Below are 22648 nucleotides of genomic sequence, written 5' to 3'. Positions count from 1 at the left end.
AGCGAGATATACCACATCGATTTATTTACCTCCACGCTCCACTCTTGACGCCTCATCCATGCCCGTTCGGACCATTGTCGGCGCCGTAGTCGACACTCTCTGCCATTCCCATGACGACACTCTCTAGCCGTCTCACGTATTCCTTCATTTCCCTCCTCTTCACTTTCCTCTCCTGCTCCATTTTCCGCACCTTCTCTGCCAACATCCTGATGTCTTCTGCTTGCTGCTCTTCTCCTCTCCCAATTCCGGGTAACCGCGAGATCAACATTTCGATCTGCTGGCCCTTCAGGACTAGATCTTCGGCCAATTCCCGCTGCGCGTTGGCGAACGTCTGCGGGGCCACAGGGCGCAGAGGAAATGGCGCGCGGTCGGTATCCTCTGGCCCGGGGTTTACACTGGCTTGCAATTGAGCAGCCGCGGCATCAACGGGGTTTGGAGTTTGAGATGACGCCGCCGCACCAACGACAGCCGCGGAGGGAGGGTTTGTGAAGGGGTCGTTCGGGTCTGGTTCGGGAGCTACAAGGGCGTGTCGTTGAGAGAGGTAGCTGATTGTGGAGAAGAATTGGGTTAGGAGTTGGTCGTAGCAGGTTTGCAGTTGGGTGAGGATGTCGCTGGACATGGTGAGCGTTGTGGTGCGTGGTGTTCTGGAAGCTGTGGTACTCCTCTGTACTGGGTACGAGTCCGAATATGAGGGCAAAGGCTTGTTGCGGGAGATCTGCGCCCGGAGCTCAACTTCTAGGCGCCGAGACGCCTGGGGAAGTCCGCAGCAAAAGCCGGTGCCGGCACGCCGGCTCGCGAGGCATCCACAGGCAGCTGACTGATGAGCCACTCCGTATCGTCAGATTAGTGCAAAGTACAGCCTTGTCTGCCACCCTCCGACATCGACATCAAGGGATTACTTCCATTTGCCTCTGCTGGCTTCCCTGCCTGCCTCTCTACCGCATTTATCGCCATCCTATCGACGAATTCCCTAGCGTTCATCTTTTCTCCTGACTCTTACCCTGTCCCATCTACTGTGGTAGACGCCATGTCGGTCACTTCAGCTCACTTGACACAGCAGATAGATTGATCCTGTCTACGTCACAAGGCACTGATTCAGCCGCACGCCTCAATCCAAATCTCCGACAACCCCTCCAAGAACATCTCCGCCGCCCGTGTTTGAACCATGCATCAATCCTTCACGGGCAATATCCGCAAGCCTCGTCAGGTTAACCTCTCTGGCCGCGCCCCCACCAACCCATGGGCTGCCCTTCCGAAATCGGCTCAAGCCAGTTCTTCGGCCGCAAGCAGCACAGTTGCTCAGGCTCAGGCGGATCGTGCTAAGAGACATCAGGAAAGAGAAAGATTGAACGCTACAAAGACCATTCAGAAGCTATGGCGCGGCCACGCGAGTCGACGGGAACAGAAATCACGATGGAGACAGACGTGGGATGAGAACGAACAACACAGACTGGGCTCGCCGGGTCGAGTTGATTACCAGGCCCTCGTCGATGCCGACGCTGCGATCCCGGCTTATGAGAGCTCGGCACAAGTCCTCCTCCAGTTCCGACTGTTCTTTGGATTCCAAGAGTTTAGAAGAGGCAGGCCGAGAGATGATACGGATCTCTTCAGGTTGCTTTACTTCGGCGAGGCCTTGCATCACACTATCGCCTCATTGGGGTTTGAGTTGGATGACAGCTGGGGTTACTACCTCTCTCGACTAGGACTGGTTGAGGTTCGCCACCTCAAGAGCGTCCTCGGCGATCATACCTACAATGACAGAATGTCTTACGGACCAAGAATATTGAAAATGATCACTATGCTGATTGAGTATGCACCGGACGAGATAGCCAGGGATTGCGCAATCTATTTCGATGTGATCGAGTTAGTGTTACGCAGACAAAAAGAGGAGGTGTGGCAACGGCGCTCAATCGAGGCGATAGCTGCTCTTCTGAGATCTCCTTCCGCCCGCAAGCAATCCGTATACACTGCCTTTGCAACAAAATTTCTGACGAAAGATTCGTTTTCAGGACACAGGGAGACTCTGGACGAGCTTTCTTCGTCCCTAGATCTGCAAGAGCTGGCGCAGGCAATTGCGAAGGAGATTGAGGACACGGATAGGAGCGGGACGCCTACATTGACCACTGCCCGGCTCTTATGGCAACTGGCTCATCTCATATATATCCATAACGCTCTGCATGAAGGCTACGCTGGTCAGAGTACGTACATCGAAGCGGTCTCAGCACTTTTGGGAGAGTGCGCAAATGATGTTGCGGAGAGATTCGACCTGACCGACCAACCCATGCTCAACACCGGTAACAAGACTGATAACAAGAATGCTCCCGCACCCTTGCCGGGCTTCGTGAGAGACATGATTTCAAAACTGCCAGAGCAGAATAATCTCCGAGCCATTTTAACAGAGATGGGGTCATCGACAACTTCAGGAACATCTGTTGAAGATGCAGACTTTGATTCTGCGAAGCGACTGGCAAATTTCGCGGTTGCCTTGTTGAGAGCTTTTCCTCGCCGGGCGCAAGATATCCGAATGTCTCTGTACCAAAGCTCCGTCAGATCAATCAAAAATGCTCATGTGTCCACCATTCAATACTTCTGGAGCGCCGCGCGGGCGACCGGGGTCTTCAAGAAGATATCCCAAGACGATCGTATCGTGCTCTCGTTATTGAGAGAAGCGGCTCCAAGAACCAATCAAATTGGTCAAGCATTATTGTCCAGAAACGAGATTGCTCGGTGGCGAGATGAGTGGCGGCTAATCTTGCTCTTCCTCGAGTTGTACACTTTTGTGCTCAAATTCATGGACGACGATGATTTCTTCTCCTACGACAAATTGCGCGCGTTTGGGGCGACGGCAGGCTCGCCAACCAGTTTGTTGTCGAGAAAAGGATCGCTGCCCTTGGAACAAGTGGCGCTGATGACTACATTTTTGAAGAACCTCGCTTTCACCCTGTACTGGAACGCAGCCGACTTGGTGGAGAGTAACGACCAAGACGAGGAGCTCGGTATATCTGCACTCTTTGGCAGTCCAGGCCGTTCCTCTGTCAAGACCACGGAAAAGAAGCAACAGACTTTGACTGGCAATGGCGTATCGCATGGCTACCTCAAAGGCCTAGTCACGGGCGTTCTGCGGATGCTGCATGAAAGAGACTCCAGACGGTCATTTGTACCCCCGGATCACTGGCTGATGACCACTCAGGTCAGCATGGCTGGGTTCATTCCCGCCGTCGTTGCAGAAGAGGAGAGGAGACACGAACTGGGGGATGAGGATGAGACAGAGGAAGAGGAAGACGAGGTCGACAGAGAAGCCGAAATGGATAGGTCCGTGGGCTCATCAGCTGGCGAGGCCCTACTGAGCTCCATGTTTGGCATCCGGCCTTCACACGTTCCAAGAAGCAGAGCGTCACGATTGGCGGAGCGGCTGGAAAAGCAGCGATTGCGGGCCAGGAAGAAGAGGCAGCTCGAGGCGTTGGCACCTCGTCTTGAAATCCTCCGCAACCTACCATTCTTCATTCCGTTTGAGACGAGAGTCCAGATTTTCCGCGAATTCGTCTTCCGAGATCAGCTCCGCAGACGAAACGGAGTCACCGACCCCGATACATGGCGTATGGTCGTGGCCTCGACCCAAGGTCGAACCGCTGACGGCAGGCCTGTTGGGGTTGACATCCTCTCCAGGCATCACGCTGAAATTCGTCGTACCAGTGTCTTTGAAGACGCTTACGAGTCGTTTTACAAGCTCGGAGAAGGACTCAAAGAACCAATACAGATCACCTTCATCGACCGGTTCGGCGCCCCAGAAGCCGGCATTGATGGGGGTGGTGTGACAAAAGAGTTTCTCATTAGCGTGACAAGCGAAGCATTTGATCCCGATTCCAAACCGGCGATGTTCAAGGAGAACGCTCAGAGGTACCTCTATCCGAATCCTACGATCTACCAAGAAACTGCAGAGCACCTGAGGCTCGCTGGCCTTAAGGGGGGCTCCCAGGAGACGGCGTTCGCAATGGCTGAACTTCTCCACCGTTTCCAGTTCCTGGGCAGAATAGTCGGAAAATGTCTATACGAGGGTATCCTGATTGACGTTACCTTTGCTGGCTTCTTCTTGCTGAAATGGGCACTGACTGGTGGGACGACTGTTGGCTCGAACGAATCCGCCTATCGAGCAACGATCAATGACCTCCGAGAATACGACGAGGAATTGTATCAGGGCCTCCTGAAGCTGAAGAACTATACAGGGGACGTGGAAACTGACTTCGCGCTTGACTTTACGGTCACTGATACTCTCACTGTAGAAGATGAGCAGGGCAAAACGATCCACAAGACGTCCACAAGAGAACTGCTTCCGAACGGCGCCAATACCCCTGTCACAAACACCAACCGATTGCTGTACATTGACCGAATCGTAAGGTACCGGCTACAGCAGCAGCCGAAAGCAGTCACGGACGCGTTTCTCAGAGGCCTGGGTGAGATCATCCAGCCCATGTGGCTCGCCATGTTCAACCAGAAGGAGTTGCAGAAGCTCGTCGGTGGAGACAACACTGAACTCGACATTGCTGATCTCCGGCGCAACACACAATACGGAGGAGTCTACACGATTGGCGACGACGGCCTTGAGCACGCCACGGTGCAACTATTCTGGCAAGCGCTGCAGGAGATGTCGGATGAAGACAGGCGGAAAGTGCTCAAGTTCGTCACCAGCACCCCACGGGCACCGCTGCTGGGATTCAGTCACTTGAACCCGAAGTTCAGTATTCGTGATTCTAGTGGGGACCAGGAACGGCTGCCGAGCACCTCGACCTGCGTGAACCTGCTCAAGTTGCCCAGGTACGGAGACCTCAAGACGATGAAGGAAAAGCTTCTGTATGCAGTGAACTCGGGGGCTGGATTTGACTTGTCGTGAATAGCTTGAAGGATTTAGGTGTTGATCATAAGAGTCTAGGGGGCAAGGGGTTGTCGATCAGGTAGGACCAAACCGAGTACAAATCATACCAGGTATATACCTCGATATCTACCAAGATTCCTAGCCCGAGGCTCTCAGGACGCCAAGTGCCAAGTGTTTTAAGCGGGGCTTAGTCTACCAATTAGATCGCGCCGATACTCCATCGTCGGAGAGACTTGATTGGTGAACCAGTTAACAAAATGTCTATATAGCTCCCCAGTACAGAGGTAGCAAGTATTTAGACTGTGCGCTTGGTGATCAAAACGACACATATATCCTTTGTCATGTTCAGCTCATTCTACCTTCCAAAATAACCAATTCGTCCCAACAGAGCTTACTTATTTGCGTGCCTTCGTCGAGGAAGGAATTGCAACAACTAAGGGCGCATCTTGAACCATTCCTGGAGGGTGCACGGACTCAACTCTGTCACCGCCGGTCCATTGTCAAGACAGCCGATTCAACCTCTACCAGAGACCGATCGCTTGAAGAAGTTATAAGCTCACACACCCTTTTTCCCATTTTGGATCGAGGGTCTCTGATCGAGGCCCGAGCGGCTGAACGCCGAGGACGACAGCCGCCAGTGGGTTTCATGGCTCGCACAGTTCGTCTCCGTCGCTCAGCCGGTTTGCACTGAACACCGACCTAGCAGCATGCTCTGGCAGCACAAAGACATGGCTCGTTTGAGAGGCATGAACGACCGACGGTCCGTTACCGCAGCTGCCGCACGGACTCCAGTGTGCACATGTACCGACTACGCAATCTAACAAAACATCAAATCCAAAGCATGGCTTACGGTAAGCGCAGATATATGTGTTATATGAGCAGTCATAAGAACGGTGATATAAGAATCTCCTGACACAGCAGGACATGACCTGGCATTGACCAGTCAACTCGCAAATTTCATCCATCTTCGTCTCACGCAATATGGCCAGTACCGAGACCGAACAAAATGACGGCTACCATTTTTCTCGGACCTTCTTGTCTTCCGCACGGTACGTGGAGAGCCCATAAGGGGCCCCCGGGAGACAACCGTTTCTTTAACGGCGGGGAAAGGCTCACGGCGCAGCACTTCATCTGGGTTCTCAAGAACGGATTCTTGCTGCATCCGGCAGTTGAACGGAGGCTTTCACAAGTCGCCGCGCCAGAAGTGGTGGATATTGCAACGGGTAATGCGTACGTATCGTTATGGCGGGAGGCATAAGTCATTTTCCGAACATGTTCGTTGATGAATGAACCGCCAAAAAAAAACAGGATTGCGGCACTCACTTTAGCCCACGACCATCCCAACAGCAAGGTCGTCGCGCTCGACATCTCAGCCGACCAATATCCTCCCGTCTGGACCCCCCCGGCAAACATTGAATTTGGCTCGTGGAATTTCTTTGACCCGGTCCCCGAACAGTTCTGGGAGAGATTCGATGTCGTTCATGTCCGCGCCATTTACTCCACGTTCCAAGGCAGGGACAAGGCTGAGGTGCTGGAAAAACTGATCAAGTTGATGAGTGAGCTGCGATTCTTGTTCAAACCCCTCCTTTCCCAGCTCGTGTTCCAGTTGTTGGCAAAACTAATGATGAATGAACCCTGAGCCGTCCAGAGCCAGGAGGATGCCTTCAATGGCACGAATGCTGCTCGAGTCTGATCGGGGTGTTGGACGAGCATTCCTCCCTGATCGACTCGCCAGACCTGCCCGACTATTTCGAGGTGATCGATAGATATACCGGCGGGTTCAGCTCGGCACGGCAATTTGACGACCTCGCCCAGGTATTTGAGGCCAAGGGTCTGGTCGACGTGGAGAAGACGGTCTCGAAGGTCGTTCCTCACCTGCTAAAGCACGAGACGGATCTGGTCTTGATGTCCATGCAGGAAGTCATGGGCACGTTGCGACATCGCAAGGAACATCCAGCAGAGGTCATGCAGAAGCTGGACGAGGCTCAGGCGAAGATGACGGCCGAAGCAGCGCGAGGGAAATGCTTTGTTTATCTGATGGCCGTATTCGTGGGACGGAAACCCGGCGGGCACTAACCGGACGGCGTAGCGGAATAAAACTTTGACGTGCCAGCACTTTGGATCAATTATCCAACGCAACTATTCCAGACACCAGCAGGCCAATTTCTCTTCCGATCTTGCAGGGCTCATTCTACTGAGTGTGTGGGTCTGGCTGACCGGCTGAGCCGGCTACCTGCAGATAGCGTCCATGGCATACGTACCTACCTGTTGTACACAGAACAGGAGTGGATGTATCTGCGTGATTGTGCTCTTGTCCCCCTGGCTACTCAGAGAGACTCTGCCTGTTTATACGTGGTTTCTTCTGTGCTTAAGTGTATACGTGTAAACTCTTAACGTAGATTTCACTCGCCGTCATCATGCTGTAGGACGTGAAGAAAGTCGATTCCCTCTAATTATCGGACCCGCGGTTCCCAGATCCCTTCACCGTTGCTGTGTGGTCGTCGTTTCCTTCCTGCGCCGAAGTAACCACCATTATGTGTGATTCAGCCGCCTACGGCGCGTCGGCTATTCTAGGAGTCCGTGAATATTGCGTAAACCGGGACGAAATGCGCTCGGTCGTCAGGCACCGGGATATCGGAAAGCTGTTCTAAGCATTGACAAAGCCGAGACGCAGAGCATGAATTAGCCTCTGCCAGATAGCCCTACTTTGGGGTCCATCTCTCGGGAGCCCTGGCCCTTCAATTGTGGACGAAGCCGGTCTCCCACCTATGTTCCTGGGTTTTGTGCTGCCGGTGGGATCACGTTCCAGCTCTCAGGTGTCGACAGGGGAGCCGATTTAGTCAGGACATAAGGTGGGCTTTGCTTGTGTGTTTATATTAATCTTTCTCGGGTTTTTGGACTGATGTTTATGCTGCGTCTTCAGCAGCCATTCGGGCTCGCAGGTGCCGTTGTTTATGCCAATATGTGAAATGGAACAATTTGATATGGGTATTAGTCAGTTAGACTGAAGCTAGATAATTCACGGGTTTGCTAGTCTTTCTCCAGTATTTCATTAAGCAAAGTCGGAGCGAGGAGGGACATAGCACCCTCTAGAAATACTGCCCTCCTCGTGGCATGCCGTCTTGCTCCTTTCTGGGCAAAACAGTGCCGTTTCTCTATGGTCATTCAGGTTGAATTCCAAATGATGAACGGTGTTTTCTACGGCTTGAACGATCGGGTTTGACCTGCTGCCGGCCAGGTTTGTCGTGGCCCTTTCGCTCTCCTCCTATATCTCGTTTTGCAACATCGTCTACCATATCGATCGATATCAGTGATATGGAGGACGAGCCTACTATCTATCTTTGAGTTGTGAACAACGCTATGCAGAAAGCGACCAGGATCAGATGCTCGTCACCGATTCTTTCGTGAACGACATTCCGATTTGGAACAAGCGGCAGAAGGTAAATTACTCTCAAGCATGAGATGACTCGGCAAAGGAGTAGCCGGAGGCCGCCAGATCGCCTTATATCGTGTAAAACTCAGTTTGATAGATTTTGTTCTCAGATCAAGCAGACACCACTTTATATATCTCATACTCGACCGCTTGTGTACCGTCACCTGGAATGTACCAATGGCCATGTCCAATGAAGATGTTTTGCTCCATCCATTTGAAATCTTGACTGCTTGTCTCGAAGACTGGTGTAGTAACAAAATAGTGGTCCTCCGACCGCGTAGTTTTGGCTTCGGGACTCCACTGTAAAACCAATTGAGTTGCTTCGTCCATCTTCAAGATACCTGGATAGTGTAGATAGAAACACTCCCCTCCCTCCGACCGAGCTTGGGCGCGGATATCGAGATGAGCCACTCCACTTGAGTGGTCTAAAAGCAGCCAGTCCCCACCTCCATGGAGAAGCTGAGCTTTGAGTCCACAGCCCTCCAATGTCCCATGAGTGACCGTCGCAATATAGCGGTGTGGGCCTCCTTTGATGGGCCCCAAGGAGAGAAAATCCGTCTTGCTCAAAAACGCCCTCAATTTGAATACCTGCTCAAATTTAGGAGCCATCGAGTGGTTTTGATTGCGGCAAGAGCGATGTGGATGGAGATCTACTGTGATGGATGTGTTGTGTGAAGCGGCTTACAAGAACCCTCGCAGACTAAAATCCAACAACGGTCTGGGGGGCTTAATTTATGCTTCTGAGGTACCACCATCTCCATCCTGGAGCGACTGGAACGGGGGCTGAGAAATACGAGCCTTGCGACAAGAAGATATCGAGTGCTGACGGATTCGATTGAGCAGACCCTGATGGGCTGTAATTTAGGCAAAAGCCTCTTTTTTTAGGTTCACGGACATAAAACGACAAGCGTGAGCAGTGAACGCAAAGTAGATGAGGAGTAGACGTGGAAAACGACGAGAGACTTGTCTGCTTCGTATCCCCCGTAACTTATGTAAGAAATGTTCGATCATATGATATTAATTGTCCAAGCATGGCTGTCCCCCTTGCCCGGCTTGTTCAGCCTCACACGAGAAATACGACGTCGAGTCGAAGCACCGGGTGGAGACGACTGGATTCTGCTTCTGCCCCTTCGTCCCAAGGGTAGTAATCGGCATCAGACCCGTCGTACGATCTCTCCGACTCGTCTTCTTCATCCACATCAGCGCCGTCTTCAAACTTGCAGTCTCCTTTTCCAGCTCTGACAGATCCCCGTCAATAACCTAGACTCGACGGTACCATGGCGAGAGAGTGCGGTGGTCTCGCTGCACGCGACCAGACTTCTCAACACGCGAAGCCCGTACCTGCAGGGGTTCAGTCCGCTTCGCAGGCTTGCCCATCGTTGATGTGGCTAACCGGAGCTGCTTCCTGTTCGGTTGTTTTGAAGCGTCGCCCCTCGTGCCATTTCTGCCAACACAAGCGCGGGTCCAACTCAACGACTTTCACCCCACTCGAATTTAGGAACCCGATTGCCGTCCATTACAGCCAAGGGCCTTCTGATCGGGACTGGGGCCGGAGTTCGCTCACCGACTAGTCTACACCACCGTCTCGACGAGATCACAAGCTATGGGCAAGAGCGTCTTGGAGCTCTGCCATCCTTTCCAGAGTCACATGTCTCATGGAGGTGCGTTACCTGACCCACAGCCTGGGCGTCTGCATACTGACAGTTGGAGAAGAGACGATGAGTCTGCAACGGTTTTCCACTGGATGAGATCTAGCGAAGCGGCAGCGGCCCCGAAATTGATATCGGCACCCTAGCCCTCAGTCGGATGTCTCCATCGGCTGTGATCTCGATTTCCCTTCCTTGTGGATCTATCGGACCAGAACTCAGCGCTAGGGTGAGATTCTAGAACCTGGGTGCTCAACCTACTTAACAAACTCGATTGTAGGATAGAGTCTACGGTCACACCAGCCACCCAAGTAAGCTCGCAGGAAAATGCCTACCCTGATCTTCGCGGGAACTTTTGCGTAGAAGGCGTCGACAAGTCCTGCAATTGGCTCTAGCCAGACTCATTGGACTTTCCGATGGCGGCAGGGATAGCAGAAGGGAGGTTTGCGGATCTTGCGCTTTCGCCGGATGATCTCATGGATCTGCGATTCTTTCGTTTGGTCGTCGTTTCCGTCCATCCTGTTAGTTTCACCGCGAGGGATACGACGCAGTGGATCACTGGAACCATCGCCTGATCATCGGTTCTGAAATTCTGGGATGATTGATTATGTGAAAGGTAAGCGAACAAGTGGAGGGTCCAAACTTGGCTGATTAGCGCTAGCCTCAGCTTCTGTTACTGTATGCGTAGCACCCCTGAGGTTCAGTGAGCAAGAGTGAGCTAGGTCCGAAAATTCGGGTTGGGAAAAAACTCGGTGCGAAGGGTGGCAGCTGAGTGGTCCCACGATTGTGCACGTGCCTACCATCTTGCCCTTGGCATTACATTACATATTGAACGGTCGTATCGTTTAACATGCGGTCGTGTTGAAATGGGGTTTTGGCAAGCTGGTCTTACATATATATACACGGACACTGTTCGCAATCTGGAGCCAAGCAAGACTGGGACGAGGTCATTGTGGGCATGGCCTCGAGCAGCCCAAGGCTAACTATCGAAGCCCCAAGTCGAGATAAAGAGCAAAGGCACAGTGCCCTTTAGGGTGTTGACCGCAATGCCGACCATGGCTTCCTAGAAAGGGCGTCCCATTCGTAGTGCTGGCGTCACCGCCCATCTCGCTATTCATGGGAAACGGCCGGCAGCCTCCTTTCTCGACAATGACTAATCATGTTGTCAACATGATTGTGGAAATGGATGTCATTGAGGCCTCTGCCCCGTGTATATGACATGAGCGACTGCCCTGTCTATATATACTCATTCAATGAGTGTCCAAATCGGCAATTCCTTGAGGCAACAGTGTCTTTCTTGCCAACGAGGGTTATTTCCAGTTCTTTTGTTGGAAGCACTGGGAAGTCGGCTGGACCCCTGTTGAATGTATTGGGAATAAGTGGAAGGCGTTGGTTGGCAAATCGCCTAATTTTACCCCCTGCTGCCTTAGTCAGTTTCAGAGATAATGAACTCATCGTTTTATCAGTTCAACATAGACTTCATTCCAGACTGATAAAGAATTTAAGGGATTGCTCCCTCCTTTGGGTGTAGCCATGGATCGAACCTCTGCCATCGATAATCCATGGTGTGTAAAGCTCTACCCCCAAAAGTAAAGAACCATCCTCCTTCGCCGAAAGGTGGCATGGTCAAGTACGCCGTAATCTTCTGTGTATGCTGCCACCACGGCTCCGGCACATATAAACCCGTTATACATGGAGACACAACGAGACGACACGGGTTTGTCGATCAGGGGGGTCTATTACCTCCTATTTAGTCTCTCTCCCTACCGATCTTCATGGCTGGGACCTCGAAAATTGCTTCTATGCTGCTCTTCCAACTCAATAGCCTCGTCAGGCTTGTCGTTGCTGGAGCCCAATCTTTGGGGAGAGAACACGGCGGTGGAATAGTTGCTTCTTGCGACGACGGTGCCACCCTGGTATCTGATCGAAGTTGGGTCAAATCCAGAATTGCTTCTTCCTTTCAAATAGGCACATAGTTGTTCAAGAATACTAAATTCCATGACCAACTTGATACTGTAGAGTGCGCCCTTATAGGTGGTCTGAATGTCGTATTGATTCGCATATTCTGTTCCAAGTAATGTGATGTCCATAATGATGATAATAACGTTAACAATAATGAGGTGGATCATGATCCGGCGTGCCCTCTGACTCCAATCGTCTAGGGCCGGCCTGAGCATGTCCCAAGCCTTGTAGATGTACAATCCGGAGATGATGAATTCCTGAAGCGCAAATCCGGTGACCTGAATCTTCTCGTATATCTTGAACGGCTTGATGAAAGGCTCGGGATTCGAGGAATTGGCCCCGAAAAAGATGACTGTCATGACACCGTGTAAGAGGAAGCAGTTAATAATAATCATAATAAGAATCCATCGAACCCTTTTCACATCCGGCTCCACGAGATGCAAGCGGGAGTACAGCACCATCGACTGGCCCGTAACCATACAGTACCATCCTCCAATGATGAATATTAGAGCCATCATTTTCGGTGCTCCGAGTTCAAAGAATTTGAGCAGAAATCCAATTGCGTGCACAGGGATGCCCCAAGATGCCACGATTAGAGACCAAAAGTAGAGACCCCGATGCCGCTTGAAGGTTAGGAAGATTTTGACATTGATGTAGATAAAGTTGTAAAAGGATATGGCAAAAAATCCGGCGATAACCATTGCGACTCCTATAGACACCGATATAGCTCCGGTTTCGCCAGACATTTCTGTGAACGCTTTTGTAGCCTGGAAAATGGGTTAGATAGATATCGATGCGTCCATCTATTGGGTCGCCTCACCAGATCCTGAGAGGCTTTCTAGGAGCTATGGTGCATCGGAAACTGGCTGGTGTGGAAAGTGATAGGATATAGCTCGGAATTCGTAATAAAGCGGGTGAGGACGCAGGCCGCAGGCCGCAGACTGTCCATCATTTTTCCAAGTAGATCTTTTTACGGAGGCCATTTATTTTACGGTTGATGAAAAAGGCTTTGCGCCCTCGTATATGCTGAGGTAGGGAGGTCGATATAAAACCGCGGCCCAAAATTTGAGTTTCGAAACTCTTCTTTCGACAGGAAGCCCTCAACTCAGAATTTGTTTTAACTGGACGGCGCTCTTGACTAAAAAGAGGGTCTTCAACCTAAGAAGATGCTATTTGTCCATATCCAATAGGAAGCCTTCCAAGATCTAGCGTAAACACAAACGAGTTACACTAGCCGAAACCTAGGAAAGACTGAGTGGAAAGTTCCGAACAGTGAAGAGGTGGAAATGACGCCAAGTTACTGGGCATCGTGATCGTCGCAGCTTATTCAACCCAGAGCCACGTGTTCTCCATGCTCCTTTTCTCCATAAAACCAAGCCTTCATACAACTTTGGAGTGTGGAGGCGCGGTATTGCACAGCCCGCTGACACCCGGAGCCCTTCAAGAAAGACTAGGCTCACGCTTAGCGTAGCCTGTGTTGGTGCGGATGCATCGAGAAAGAATGGTTTTAAAAATGACTTTGACGGCCCCTTCGCACGACGCTTTGCATAATACAGCACTCTCCACCCGCATCCAAAAATCATCCGCAGAACAATACGTATCCTTTTCATCCAAAAATGTCTGCTCCAAAATCAAACTCGACTCCTGCAAACAATGTAAATGTGTCCACGGCCGCCGCCACATACACTGGAGAGCAGCGCGATATTACATGGGAGCTCAAACAGCCAAAACAGGCGGAGGGAGTTGAGAAGGATCGAACACATGCCAACGACAAAGCCTCCATGTCTAGTGGAAGAGTTGACGATGGGGTTGGCGACGGAGGAGAGAATTCCGAAGATGTCAATGGAGAGATGTTGATGTTCCTCGAGGATGAAGAGACCATTATCAGAGGCGGGATCCCGATGTGGATGGGCCGGATAAAGAAAGTAGGTAACAGGGATCTACCGGTCCCAGAGACCTAGGCGGAAGTGGGCATAGGACATGCTGGATTGGCCCTCCGAACTTTCACCTAAATTGTTTCATTCAGTCGAATCGCTACAAAAGTAAGGGATCAGCTCGTTTACGAGGCAGAATTCTCACTCCATTCCTTGTTACAAAGTTTCTCCGCACGTAGCACTCGACAGGGAACGCTTCCTTAACCACGAGTAAATATTGGAGTGGAAGAGGTGTTCGCGATAATAGCCTCGATAACGACCTCCTCGTTAAGTTCACCAATCAAATTGAGGACGTCACAAAGACTTCTGCAAAGAACCCGGGAGGTGGTTCATTGACGTTCTAAACCCGACATAATTAAGATTGATACAAAACAACACCTAGTATGTTTAAAACCCCGACCCTCTATTGATCCGGAATATCTCCAAACTTCTACTCATGGCTGTTAGCCTTCTCATCGAAATAGATTATCGATAGATGTAGCCTTAAGACTCCCCCTTGTTCTCATGAGAGGCATTAATTCCCCCAAGCACTTTCCAACTTTTACAAGTGAGCTTTCTCTTGAGCAAGTTCGTAGGCTGAAGGAAACAAGAACGCGTCACGGCATTAATCATGACTTCTTCTTGGAGCCATGCCAATTTGTCAGATCCTAAAATCCCGCGCTGGGCTCTGCGCGACTCAATCTTCCGCCAAATACCGGTATCAAGAAAAAAAAAAAAATCTGAGGAAAAGGGAAATAAATTATTTCGGGACTGTGGAGCCCCTATATCAACAAGTAGTCTCACGGCCTGCAAAGTTCATACCTTTAACAGAAACCTCGGGCATTCTTCCACACATCAATATCAGAGCGAGCGTGGTAGAAAGAGAGAAAAAGAGAATCCGCATATGTTCCGACGGGTCCTCGACCATTGGGTCAGCGCTCACTCCACCTAGAGAGCCCCGGCCGTCTGCCACATCAAATAGGCAAGATGGTCGAGCAACTAGATATAGTCAAGTATACGGCCAAGAGAAAGACATTACAAGTGGAATATTATTAATAGGCAGAGACCTGGTTGAAATGGTTACCAGTCCCGCAAATGATGTGAGCCAGCAGTCAGGAAGGTACCGAGAGTCAGGTACTTCGCAGAATGATCTTAGTTAAACACACAATCCACCCTGTGCCCATTCCCAGTTCGATATTTTCGGCGCGTAGCTGGACCAGCCGATTCATTTAGTAGGGCCAGACTATTTACAATTCGTTGAACAGGCTAGCCTAACTGCAGAGATCTTCCCCTACTGCGGAGCGCACCCTTATAGCTTGTGAAGCTGCTTATTGAATCCCAAGGTATAGTGTTCCTATAATTCTCAAGTAATGCCTTTCCTTTTTATCAGCTTCACTCGTTGGTCCATAGAGGAGTCGGGCACGTCAATGATGGAAAACATAATTGTCGGTAAATTCGCAATCTTCCACGCCTCAACCAGGCCGGCTATCAAGTCCCTGAAGGGTGGACATCCGTTTCCCGCATCACCGTTCTCGCACCTAAGCATTGATTTTTCAGAATCTGTCTGCGGATTACCGATTCCCCGTGCTGCTCTTATTCCTCATATCTAGGTGGTCGCCCTCCTTCTTTCTGCTCATCTCATTTCTAGCGCCCATCCCCGAAGCATAATATGAAAATGAAAAGTTGGATCTGTCTCTTTCCCGAGTGGGAATCGATGCTTCGACCACACCCGTGAACTTCTTCTGTGGCTCGTCGTAAATGAAAAGCTCCTCAAAGTCGAAGTCTCCGGCCGAAACGTCGGCGGTATCTGGGATAGTCTTTTTGAGGAGTTCTCTCTCCATATTGGAGGGAGAGGAGCTAACGCTGGATGCGCCACCATACGGAAGTCGATGGACGCCAGGTTGATGCTTTGTGGCTGATGCATTGACCGCGTTCGTTTTGTGAAGGGCCATGGATACAAATTGGATGTTAAGAACTGAATTTAGTCTGACGTTAGCTCTTTAAAAGAGCAAAGAGGGGAAGCCGCTCCATAAGGATGATGGTCGTAGTTGATCTTATGGACCATAATTTATGAAATCCGTAGAGAGCCAAGCGAGCTAACCCCCCCCCCCCCCTTTCCCCCGCTCGGCAGTGATCTCTGAGGGGTACAAGTATGTTTCCAGGGTCAAACTCACTTATGGTGGTTTTCCGAGGCTCTATTGGCGAGTAGATCCACCAGCTGAGCGGGATATTTCTGCCAATGGTAAAGGGTGAGACCACCAGCAGATGTCGCGAGCGCCGTGTTTGCGGAAGGTGCCGGAGTGACACCCTTCTATGAAGCTATTTTGTCAACATGCACAGACCCAAGCTCCCTGCCTTGGCTGGGAATTGTCTTCTGACCGCGACATCACATTGGAAACAACAAGACACCGATGGTACAGAACATCTGAGTGTCTAATGTGGATGTGAAATGCTGGTGGCGGCCTGTGCCGTTCCCGACATAAGAAGCCAAAAGCGACAAGAGGAAAAAGGGAGTGGATGAGCAAACCGAGCGAAACGGCGGACATGATACCCAGTTAAAGTGAGGCGGCTGAAGAGGTCTGTTCTGGTCTGTTCTACTTTTTTTGTCACGACCGTGCGTGGGTCATTAAACGGTTGAGTCATGACATGTGCCTAAACTAACACAACCACACGCACAGTACCTGCAAATACGAGCGCAGGTCTCAATTCCACTCCGGAGGATCCTGTCGACCACGATCGCCATCATCGAATCAGTGGAAACGTGCACAAAAGGGAGCCCAGCTCGAATATGGTCACGGAAGTTTTTGTAGACTCTTTTGAGTTGGAAAAGAGGATATGTACTTCTTTCCGAAGAAGTTGGCTGCGCTAAGGGCGACTCCGTAAACAGCAGAGTACCAGCCTATATCAGCCCCGGCTCTGAACAGGTTCGTTATGGAGGGAACGGTAGGGCAACAATTGTGAGATCCGGGCCGTGCAAGAAAGCAGACCAACATCGTGGCTGCGACGTTGAGCCATAGTTGTGCGCCTGTAGGATATTCAGCCTCCGGTTCTGGAGCTTCTTCGACTTGAAGCTCTTCGGTTGACTGGCCGGGTATCACGGTCGACTCGGGGCGTGGTTCTGAAGCTGTTAAAGCCATGGGTCACGGTCCAAGTGCTGTTGGTCCAGTCCAGGAGAACTTTTGGCTGGATTCTCCTGAAATTCAGGTAGCGGGCGTAGTCGTCGAAAGACAACGTCCTTGTATTGTTCAAAGGGACTCAAGAGCCGGTTGTTCTTAGGGCGGTTGGCGTGTTATATGAGGTCATTGGACCAGCCTATGTCGACGGACTTGGTGATATAGACGGACCTGGAGACACTGATTTGGGCCGATTAGTAAGGTATATCCTGATTTGAACCTCACTAATATTTTCATCGATGGACTCGCCATGACTTGGAGACTTAGATACAATTAAGCAGCAATCTGCCTAGTACTGTTAACCCATGACTATTGAGCTGTGTTGTTACGTGCCTTGTCATTCACAACTCCACTGTCATCGGATTGGTGTTCGGCTGTTTGTCAGGCTGAGCCGAAGTACCTAATAGGGGTGCTGTGCGGCAAGACACTGCACCACGACGGTACACATCTCGAGTCAATAGCATGCTAATTAATTATACTACGTTTTCACGCCAACATTCTATTTCTATCAGATTGAAGTGGTGACCGGACGCTATATCTTCGGCCCATCAAGGAAAACGTGGAAATACTGGATTCGGCCAGTTAGTCGGAAGCGGAGGAGGTGAACAATGAGGCGGGACCTAGCCAACAACTCCAAGGTGCGATCACTCGGGCGCTTTGATGATGCAAAGCCTGCGACAGTATTGTAGCCGTTCATGGCCTCGACGGCGACGCCTTCACCACCTGGTCGCACCCCAAATCGAAGAAGCTCTAGCCGAGATTTCCTCCCCGAGCAAATCCCTGATGCGCGGATCATGACCTTCGGCTACAATGCCGAAACAGCGTTTGGACAGTCGACGGCGAAGATCATTGATCATGTCGAAAGTTTCAACACCTCTTCGACGCTGATGACAGGAGTGATCTACCGGTGCTCTGAGTTGAAGGGGCAGCCAGGCTGCGCTCCTCTAGATGGAGTTTGCCTCAAGGTCTCCTAAGAAGCGCACAGTCGGACTTCTTATACGCCATTTTTGGCCTCACTTTAGATCGGTCTGTGCAGACCCTCTCTTTCTCCGTTTAAATGAATGTTCACCGAGGATACCATCCGAATCGCACTCGGACTCTGCTCGGCCGAGATTGTTGAAGCTTCATCCCAAATTGCCCGATTGGTCGACGTTCCTCGGGCTTGCCCAAGGAGGGAATGGCCCATTCCTTTAGCTCAAGCCGGGGCTCAGTGCATACATTTCGTTGCGCACCCGACTGGGAACTACCAACGTCTCGCGAACTTCCGCGCTCATTGGTCTTGTGCGCCTTTATGCGTGGATGCTAAGAATGCTGCCTAATCCAGAGAGCCTGGGAGGCCGTTCATTGATGTTCTGAATCCGACGATCAAGGTTGATGCAAAACACCCCGAGAGACTTCGTCATGAAGGAATCCATTTAGCTCGATGGTTTCACCGCATAGAACTCTGTTGTCTAAAATGTGCAAACCCGACTTTTAAGTTTCTGAAGCTCTCTTCTGATAGGTAGTTTGACTTAACAGAGCTCTCAACTATGACGGGAAAGGGGATAGGGTTGTTCCGTCCAGCTCGGGAAAACGTGGAAAATTGAAGGTGGCGAGGATAAAACGGCTCGCATTGCTGTTCTAGACCTCGATGGATCGTAATAAGCACTACATGGACGATCCCCATACCGGGAAAGACTCCCACGCAGCCCGTTTGCTCCACAAGAACCCTGCTGTCGGTACACCTGAGGCGTGCCCGCGGAACGCCTAGGTCCCCGGACCCTACTACGTAAAATACGAACGCACGGACCACCGGCCCGCGGGAAGGGGTGAAAATTTAGCTTTCATACTGCCCTGGCCATCTTGCTAATCTCTTCCATCATTGCAAGCCTTTTGTTTGTCTTTAACCCCCCTCGCATGCGAATTTCACACTATGTTGGTCAGCTCCTACGCCAACGGGGAATTCGATGACACGCATTTGAACACATGGTCATGTCTCATCTAGAATCTCATCTAACAGATGCAACTGAGCAATCCAATACCTCGCACCAACCCCCTTTGGTCGAAGATGTACGCCCTCCTTATGCCTCTCTTCCGCTTCCAAACATTATCATCTTTGACATATTGTCTAGTCTGATCCGAGCGACGCCGACTCTGCTTATGGTGCATCAATTAATAGCACAATATCGGCTTCTCTGACCAGCTCGGTCCTCAACTACAGATACGAGAATGGCCGACGGTACCACGCATACCGAGAAGGCCAGTACTATTTGCCCAACGACGAAGACGAGCAAGCTCGGCTTGATATGTTACATCATATCTTCTGCTTAGTTCTCGACGGCGCCTTGTTCCGCGCTCCGTTGTTCCAGCACGGTCAACCACAGCGGGTCTTGGATCTTGGTTGTGGCACTGGGATCTGGTGCATGGGGTTTGCGGACGAATTTCCGGAATCTCTCGTGATCGGCATTGATCTCAGTCCGATCCAACCAGATTGGGTCCCTCCGAACTGTAAATTCTATGTGGACGATATCGAGAGCGAATGGGCCTACTCCCCAATAGAGCACTTCGACTATATTCATGGTCGGGCGCTCTGCGGAAGTATCGCAGACTGGCCTAGGCTATTCACTCAGTCACTTGCTAATCTCAGGCCTGGGGGCTGGTTAGAGATGCAAGAATTCTACTGTCACGTCTATGACTACGACGGCGGCATCGACAACGCCCCTTGCCTGAAAGACTGGGAAGTGAAAATAACCGAAGCTAGCAGGAGATTCGGCAAAGATCTCAAAAAGGCCAATGTTCTAAAGCAGCACATGGAAGATGCAGGCTTCGTCGATGTCCAAGAAGAGATCTACAAGGTGCCCATTGGGACGTGGGCCAAAGGAAGGAAATTCAAGGAACTTGGGAGATATTCCCTTGTGCAGTTTCTCGACTCCGTCGAGCCTTTCTCGCTGGCTTTGTTCACCAGGGTGCTTGGATATACGGTGGATGAGACCAAGATTATGATTGCGAAGGTCAAGAGTGATTTGCATAATCCGAAGCTGCATTCATATTTACACTTTCATCTCGTTTGGGGTAGGAAAGCCGGGGAACTAGGACGAAGTGAGTGAGAAGACGCTTCTCCAATCAGATTTCGAATCCAAATGCTAGTGACATCAATCGTGTAAAACATAATCGTCGGCAATTCGCAATCTTCCACGCATCAACCAGGCCAGCCTTCAAAGAGCAAGTCTTCCGCGCTGGTTATAGTTTACGAAAGGGTGCGAACACGAACAGATGCTTCGTGTTGGCCGCGGCGGTGACGAAGAACGCAAAGATTTAGCATGGACTGTTTCTCCAAGCCTGCAATGCTCTCTTCGGATCGGGAAGGAATGATGCAGTAGGATTAGCCGTTCAAGCACGCAAATGTAGCCTCCGCCAATGCAACGGTACATGTGATCACCTTCGATAATGACTGTTTTTCACATCCATCATGGTATATGCTGAGCACACTCACATATGTCAAGGAGGCCAAGAAAGTTCCCTCTTAAGGCTCGTGGCATCGATGCCATGCCGGCCAAGGATTGGCCGTTTTGATGCCGCCAAGCCATTGGACCCTCATCCCACTGGCGAGTTTCAAGGTCTCGGCGACTGAAGCGGATTGCTAGTTCGCGGCTGTCAACACCACCCTGTGCCGACGACCCTGCTTCAGATTTGCGTTCCTGCGTGAGAAATACATAGTGGGCTCGTCCTCCATGTCATCAATTGCCAGTCGATATGGCAGCGGATGTTGGAAAGCGAGACACAGGCGGAGTGCGAAACGGCCACGACAAACCCGGCCGGCAGCAGGTCAAGCCTGATCATTCAAGTCGTAGCAAACACCGTGTATGATTTGGAATTCAACCTGGCTGATTGACCACAGGAAATCCTCACCGTTCTACCCAGGACGAGGACGAGAAGGAAGACACAAGCAGCGTTGGTGAGACTATAGTCCCGTGAGACTATAGTCTCGAGGGTCGCTGGGACTATAGTCCTGACTAGTCATAGACTTGGCAGGCTTGGCACCGGGAATAAAATGGCGGTCAATAACAGAGATAACTGTTTTATTAACAAATTATATGTGAAAATGTCGGACAGTTTACAACCTTCCATTGAAACGCCCTCGCCATCGATCGTTACTCTTCGAACGTCGAGTAGCGAGACGCCGTCGCGCCGTACTGAGAATAGACGGATCGGTAACGTAATGTGGTTGTAGGTTGGCCGCAAGACTAATAAACGGCGAGGTATCTCGTCGTCTTATATCTGGCAACATAGTGACGAGTATTGCGATATCTCGAAGCCTAACGATTCCGCCTCTTGAATCTATGATCGTTGCGACAGCGTGATCTTAATGAAAAAGGCTGGAAGTCTCTCGAACGTGAATCGGCATCTCAAGAACGAACACGGAATCATTGGTAAACGCGTAAGGGTTGATAGTCACCTTCAGGACGACGAGGTTATTAGTGTTACGAGTTAAGATCTAGTTACTCCATTAGTACCGTCAGTGTTTAGTTCACTTGTAATACGCTATGATATCGAGAGATTTAGAAACTTACTCGTTCGATGAATTATATAGCAATAAGTCCCGCATTCCGCTATGAAATATAGAGAGTTTCGGAATTTATTACTCTATCTTTAACCTTCTCTTAAAAGATATCTAGTGAGATCACATAAAACCATTACGGCGTAGATCGACGACGAGTTCGATAAAGAAAAGGCTCATATTACGTCTCTATTATAGAATAGTTAGTTACGAATTCATCTAAGTTTTAATACCTAGACCTTACCTTTAGCGCTACTAATACTCGGTATTTATACACATTTCTTAGACTCTTCTCTTTAATTATAATACGCTTTTCTAGACCTTAGATTAATAGAGAATTCTTATACTAAAGAGAGATTCGCAGAAATAATTACGAAGATCGTCGAGGACTTCGAAATTTAAGAAAAACTAGATGTATATATCGCCGATAACGTAAGTAATTACAACACTATCTATAAAGCGTTAGTTAGGCGATTTCATCTAGACGAGAGTGAGAACTCACGTCGAAGTCGTTACCTAGGTCATATCATTAATCTCGCCGCCCAGGCCTTCATTTATAGCAAGGATAATGAAGCGTTTATGAACGTCGCCGAATATACGGAAGAGTTATCGATTCGCGATTAGACAGCGATCGCTCGTGAACAGGCTCTCTAAAGAATAAAAGGGTCATTTAGTAAGTTTCACAATACTATTAAGTTTATTCGAGCCTTATCTCAACGTCGGCAATAATTCTAGATAATAATAGCGATAATTATGAACTAGATGAATATTCGAGATCAGTTTAGATCTAAATTAATATTATTCGCGTAAGTTACCTAATCTAGTAACCGCAGGCGAGGATATCTATAATTCTAAACTCGACGATATACATCCTAACCTTCAACTTATCCTTAATAACGTAACTAAATGAAATTCCGCCTACTGTTAAAGATCCTACTTGGATCTGACTGGGTCAGGGTTCCTAGTAACAATCTGAATAGTATGAACTGGTTGTGGATCACGCAAGGTATGAGCAGTCACCTGTTACTGAGAACTGTATAGTCCAATAGGTAACATGAGTTGGCTACGAAGAGAGTGTAAACTATCTAGGGGGAGTGAGCGTAGCTATATACCC

The 22648-nt window shown here is 50.1% G+C and overlaps 8 protein-coding genes across 8 annotated transcripts; 4 read left to right on the top strand and 4 right to left on the bottom strand.

Moving 5' to 3' along the window:
- Positions 1-52: 52 nt before the first annotated feature.
- Positions 53-619, bottom strand: A1O5_12060 (uncharacterized protein; the record flags this gene model as incomplete). Its single annotated transcript, XM_007752629.1, has 1 exon — positions 53-619. One exon carries the CDS (start codon positions 617-619, stop codon positions 53-55), a length of 567 nt encoding a protein of 188 aa, XP_007750819.1.
- Positions 620-1165: 546 nt separating this feature from the next.
- A1O5_12059 (uncharacterized protein) lies at positions 1166-4888 on the top strand (the record flags this gene model as incomplete). Its single annotated transcript, XM_007752628.1, has 1 exon — positions 1166-4888. The coding sequence occupies one exon, from the start codon at positions 1166-1168 to the stop codon at positions 4886-4888; it is 3723 nt and encodes a 1240-aa protein (XP_007750818.1).
- Positions 4889-5876: 988 nt separating this feature from the next.
- On the top strand, positions 5877-6946 carry A1O5_12058 (uncharacterized protein; the record flags this gene model as incomplete). The annotated part of the gene is made up of 3 exons (XM_007752627.1): positions 5877-6100; positions 6179-6426; positions 6519-6946. The coding sequence occupies 3 exons, from the start codon at positions 5877-5879 to the stop codon at positions 6944-6946; spliced, it is 900 nt and encodes a 299-aa protein (XP_007750817.1).
- Positions 6947-8414: 1468 nt separating this feature from the next.
- On the bottom strand, positions 8415-8912 carry A1O5_12057 (uncharacterized protein; the record flags this gene model as incomplete). Its single annotated transcript, XM_007752626.1, has 1 exon — positions 8415-8912. The coding sequence occupies one exon, from the start codon at positions 8910-8912 to the stop codon at positions 8415-8417; it is 498 nt and encodes a 165-aa protein (XP_007750816.1).
- A 2800-nt stretch (positions 8913-11712) lies between these two features.
- On the bottom strand, positions 11713-12657 carry A1O5_12056 (uncharacterized protein; the record flags this gene model as incomplete). The annotated part of the gene is made up of 1 exon (XM_007752625.1): positions 11713-12657. One exon carries the CDS (start codon positions 12655-12657, stop codon positions 11713-11715), a length of 945 nt encoding a protein of 314 aa, XP_007750815.1.
- Positions 12658-13527: 870 nt separating this feature from the next.
- Positions 13528-13872, top strand: A1O5_12055 (uncharacterized protein; the record flags this gene model as incomplete). Its single annotated transcript, XM_007752624.1, has 1 exon — positions 13528-13872. The coding sequence occupies one exon, from the start codon at positions 13528-13530 to the stop codon at positions 13870-13872; it is 345 nt and encodes a 114-aa protein (XP_007750814.1).
- Positions 13873-15395: 1523 nt separating this feature from the next.
- A1O5_12054 (uncharacterized protein) lies at positions 15396-15725 on the bottom strand (the record flags this gene model as incomplete). Its single annotated transcript, XM_007752623.1, has 1 exon — positions 15396-15725. The coding sequence occupies exon 1, from the start codon at positions 15663-15665 to the stop codon at positions 15396-15398; it is 270 nt and encodes an 89-aa protein (XP_007750813.1). The 5' UTR covers positions 15666-15725.
- A 3243-nt stretch (positions 15726-18968) lies between these two features.
- Positions 18969-20083, top strand: A1O5_12053 (uncharacterized protein; the record flags this gene model as incomplete). The annotated part of the gene is made up of 2 exons (XM_007752622.1): positions 18969-19046; positions 19109-20083. 2 exons carry the CDS (start codon positions 18969-18971, stop codon positions 20081-20083), a joined length of 1053 nt encoding a protein of 350 aa, XP_007750812.1.
- Between the last annotated feature and the right edge of the window lie 2565 nt (positions 20084-22648).

This window comes from Cladophialophora psammophila, assembly GCF_000585535.1.
Source record: "Cladophialophora psammophila CBS 110553 chromosome Unknown aczJe-supercont1.31, whole genome shotgun sequence".
In the NCBI taxonomy this organism is placed as follows: Eukaryota; Fungi; Ascomycota; class Eurotiomycetes; order Chaetothyriales; family Herpotrichiellaceae; genus Cladophialophora; species Cladophialophora psammophila.
This window is presented reverse-complemented; position numbering and strand designations above follow the sequence as displayed.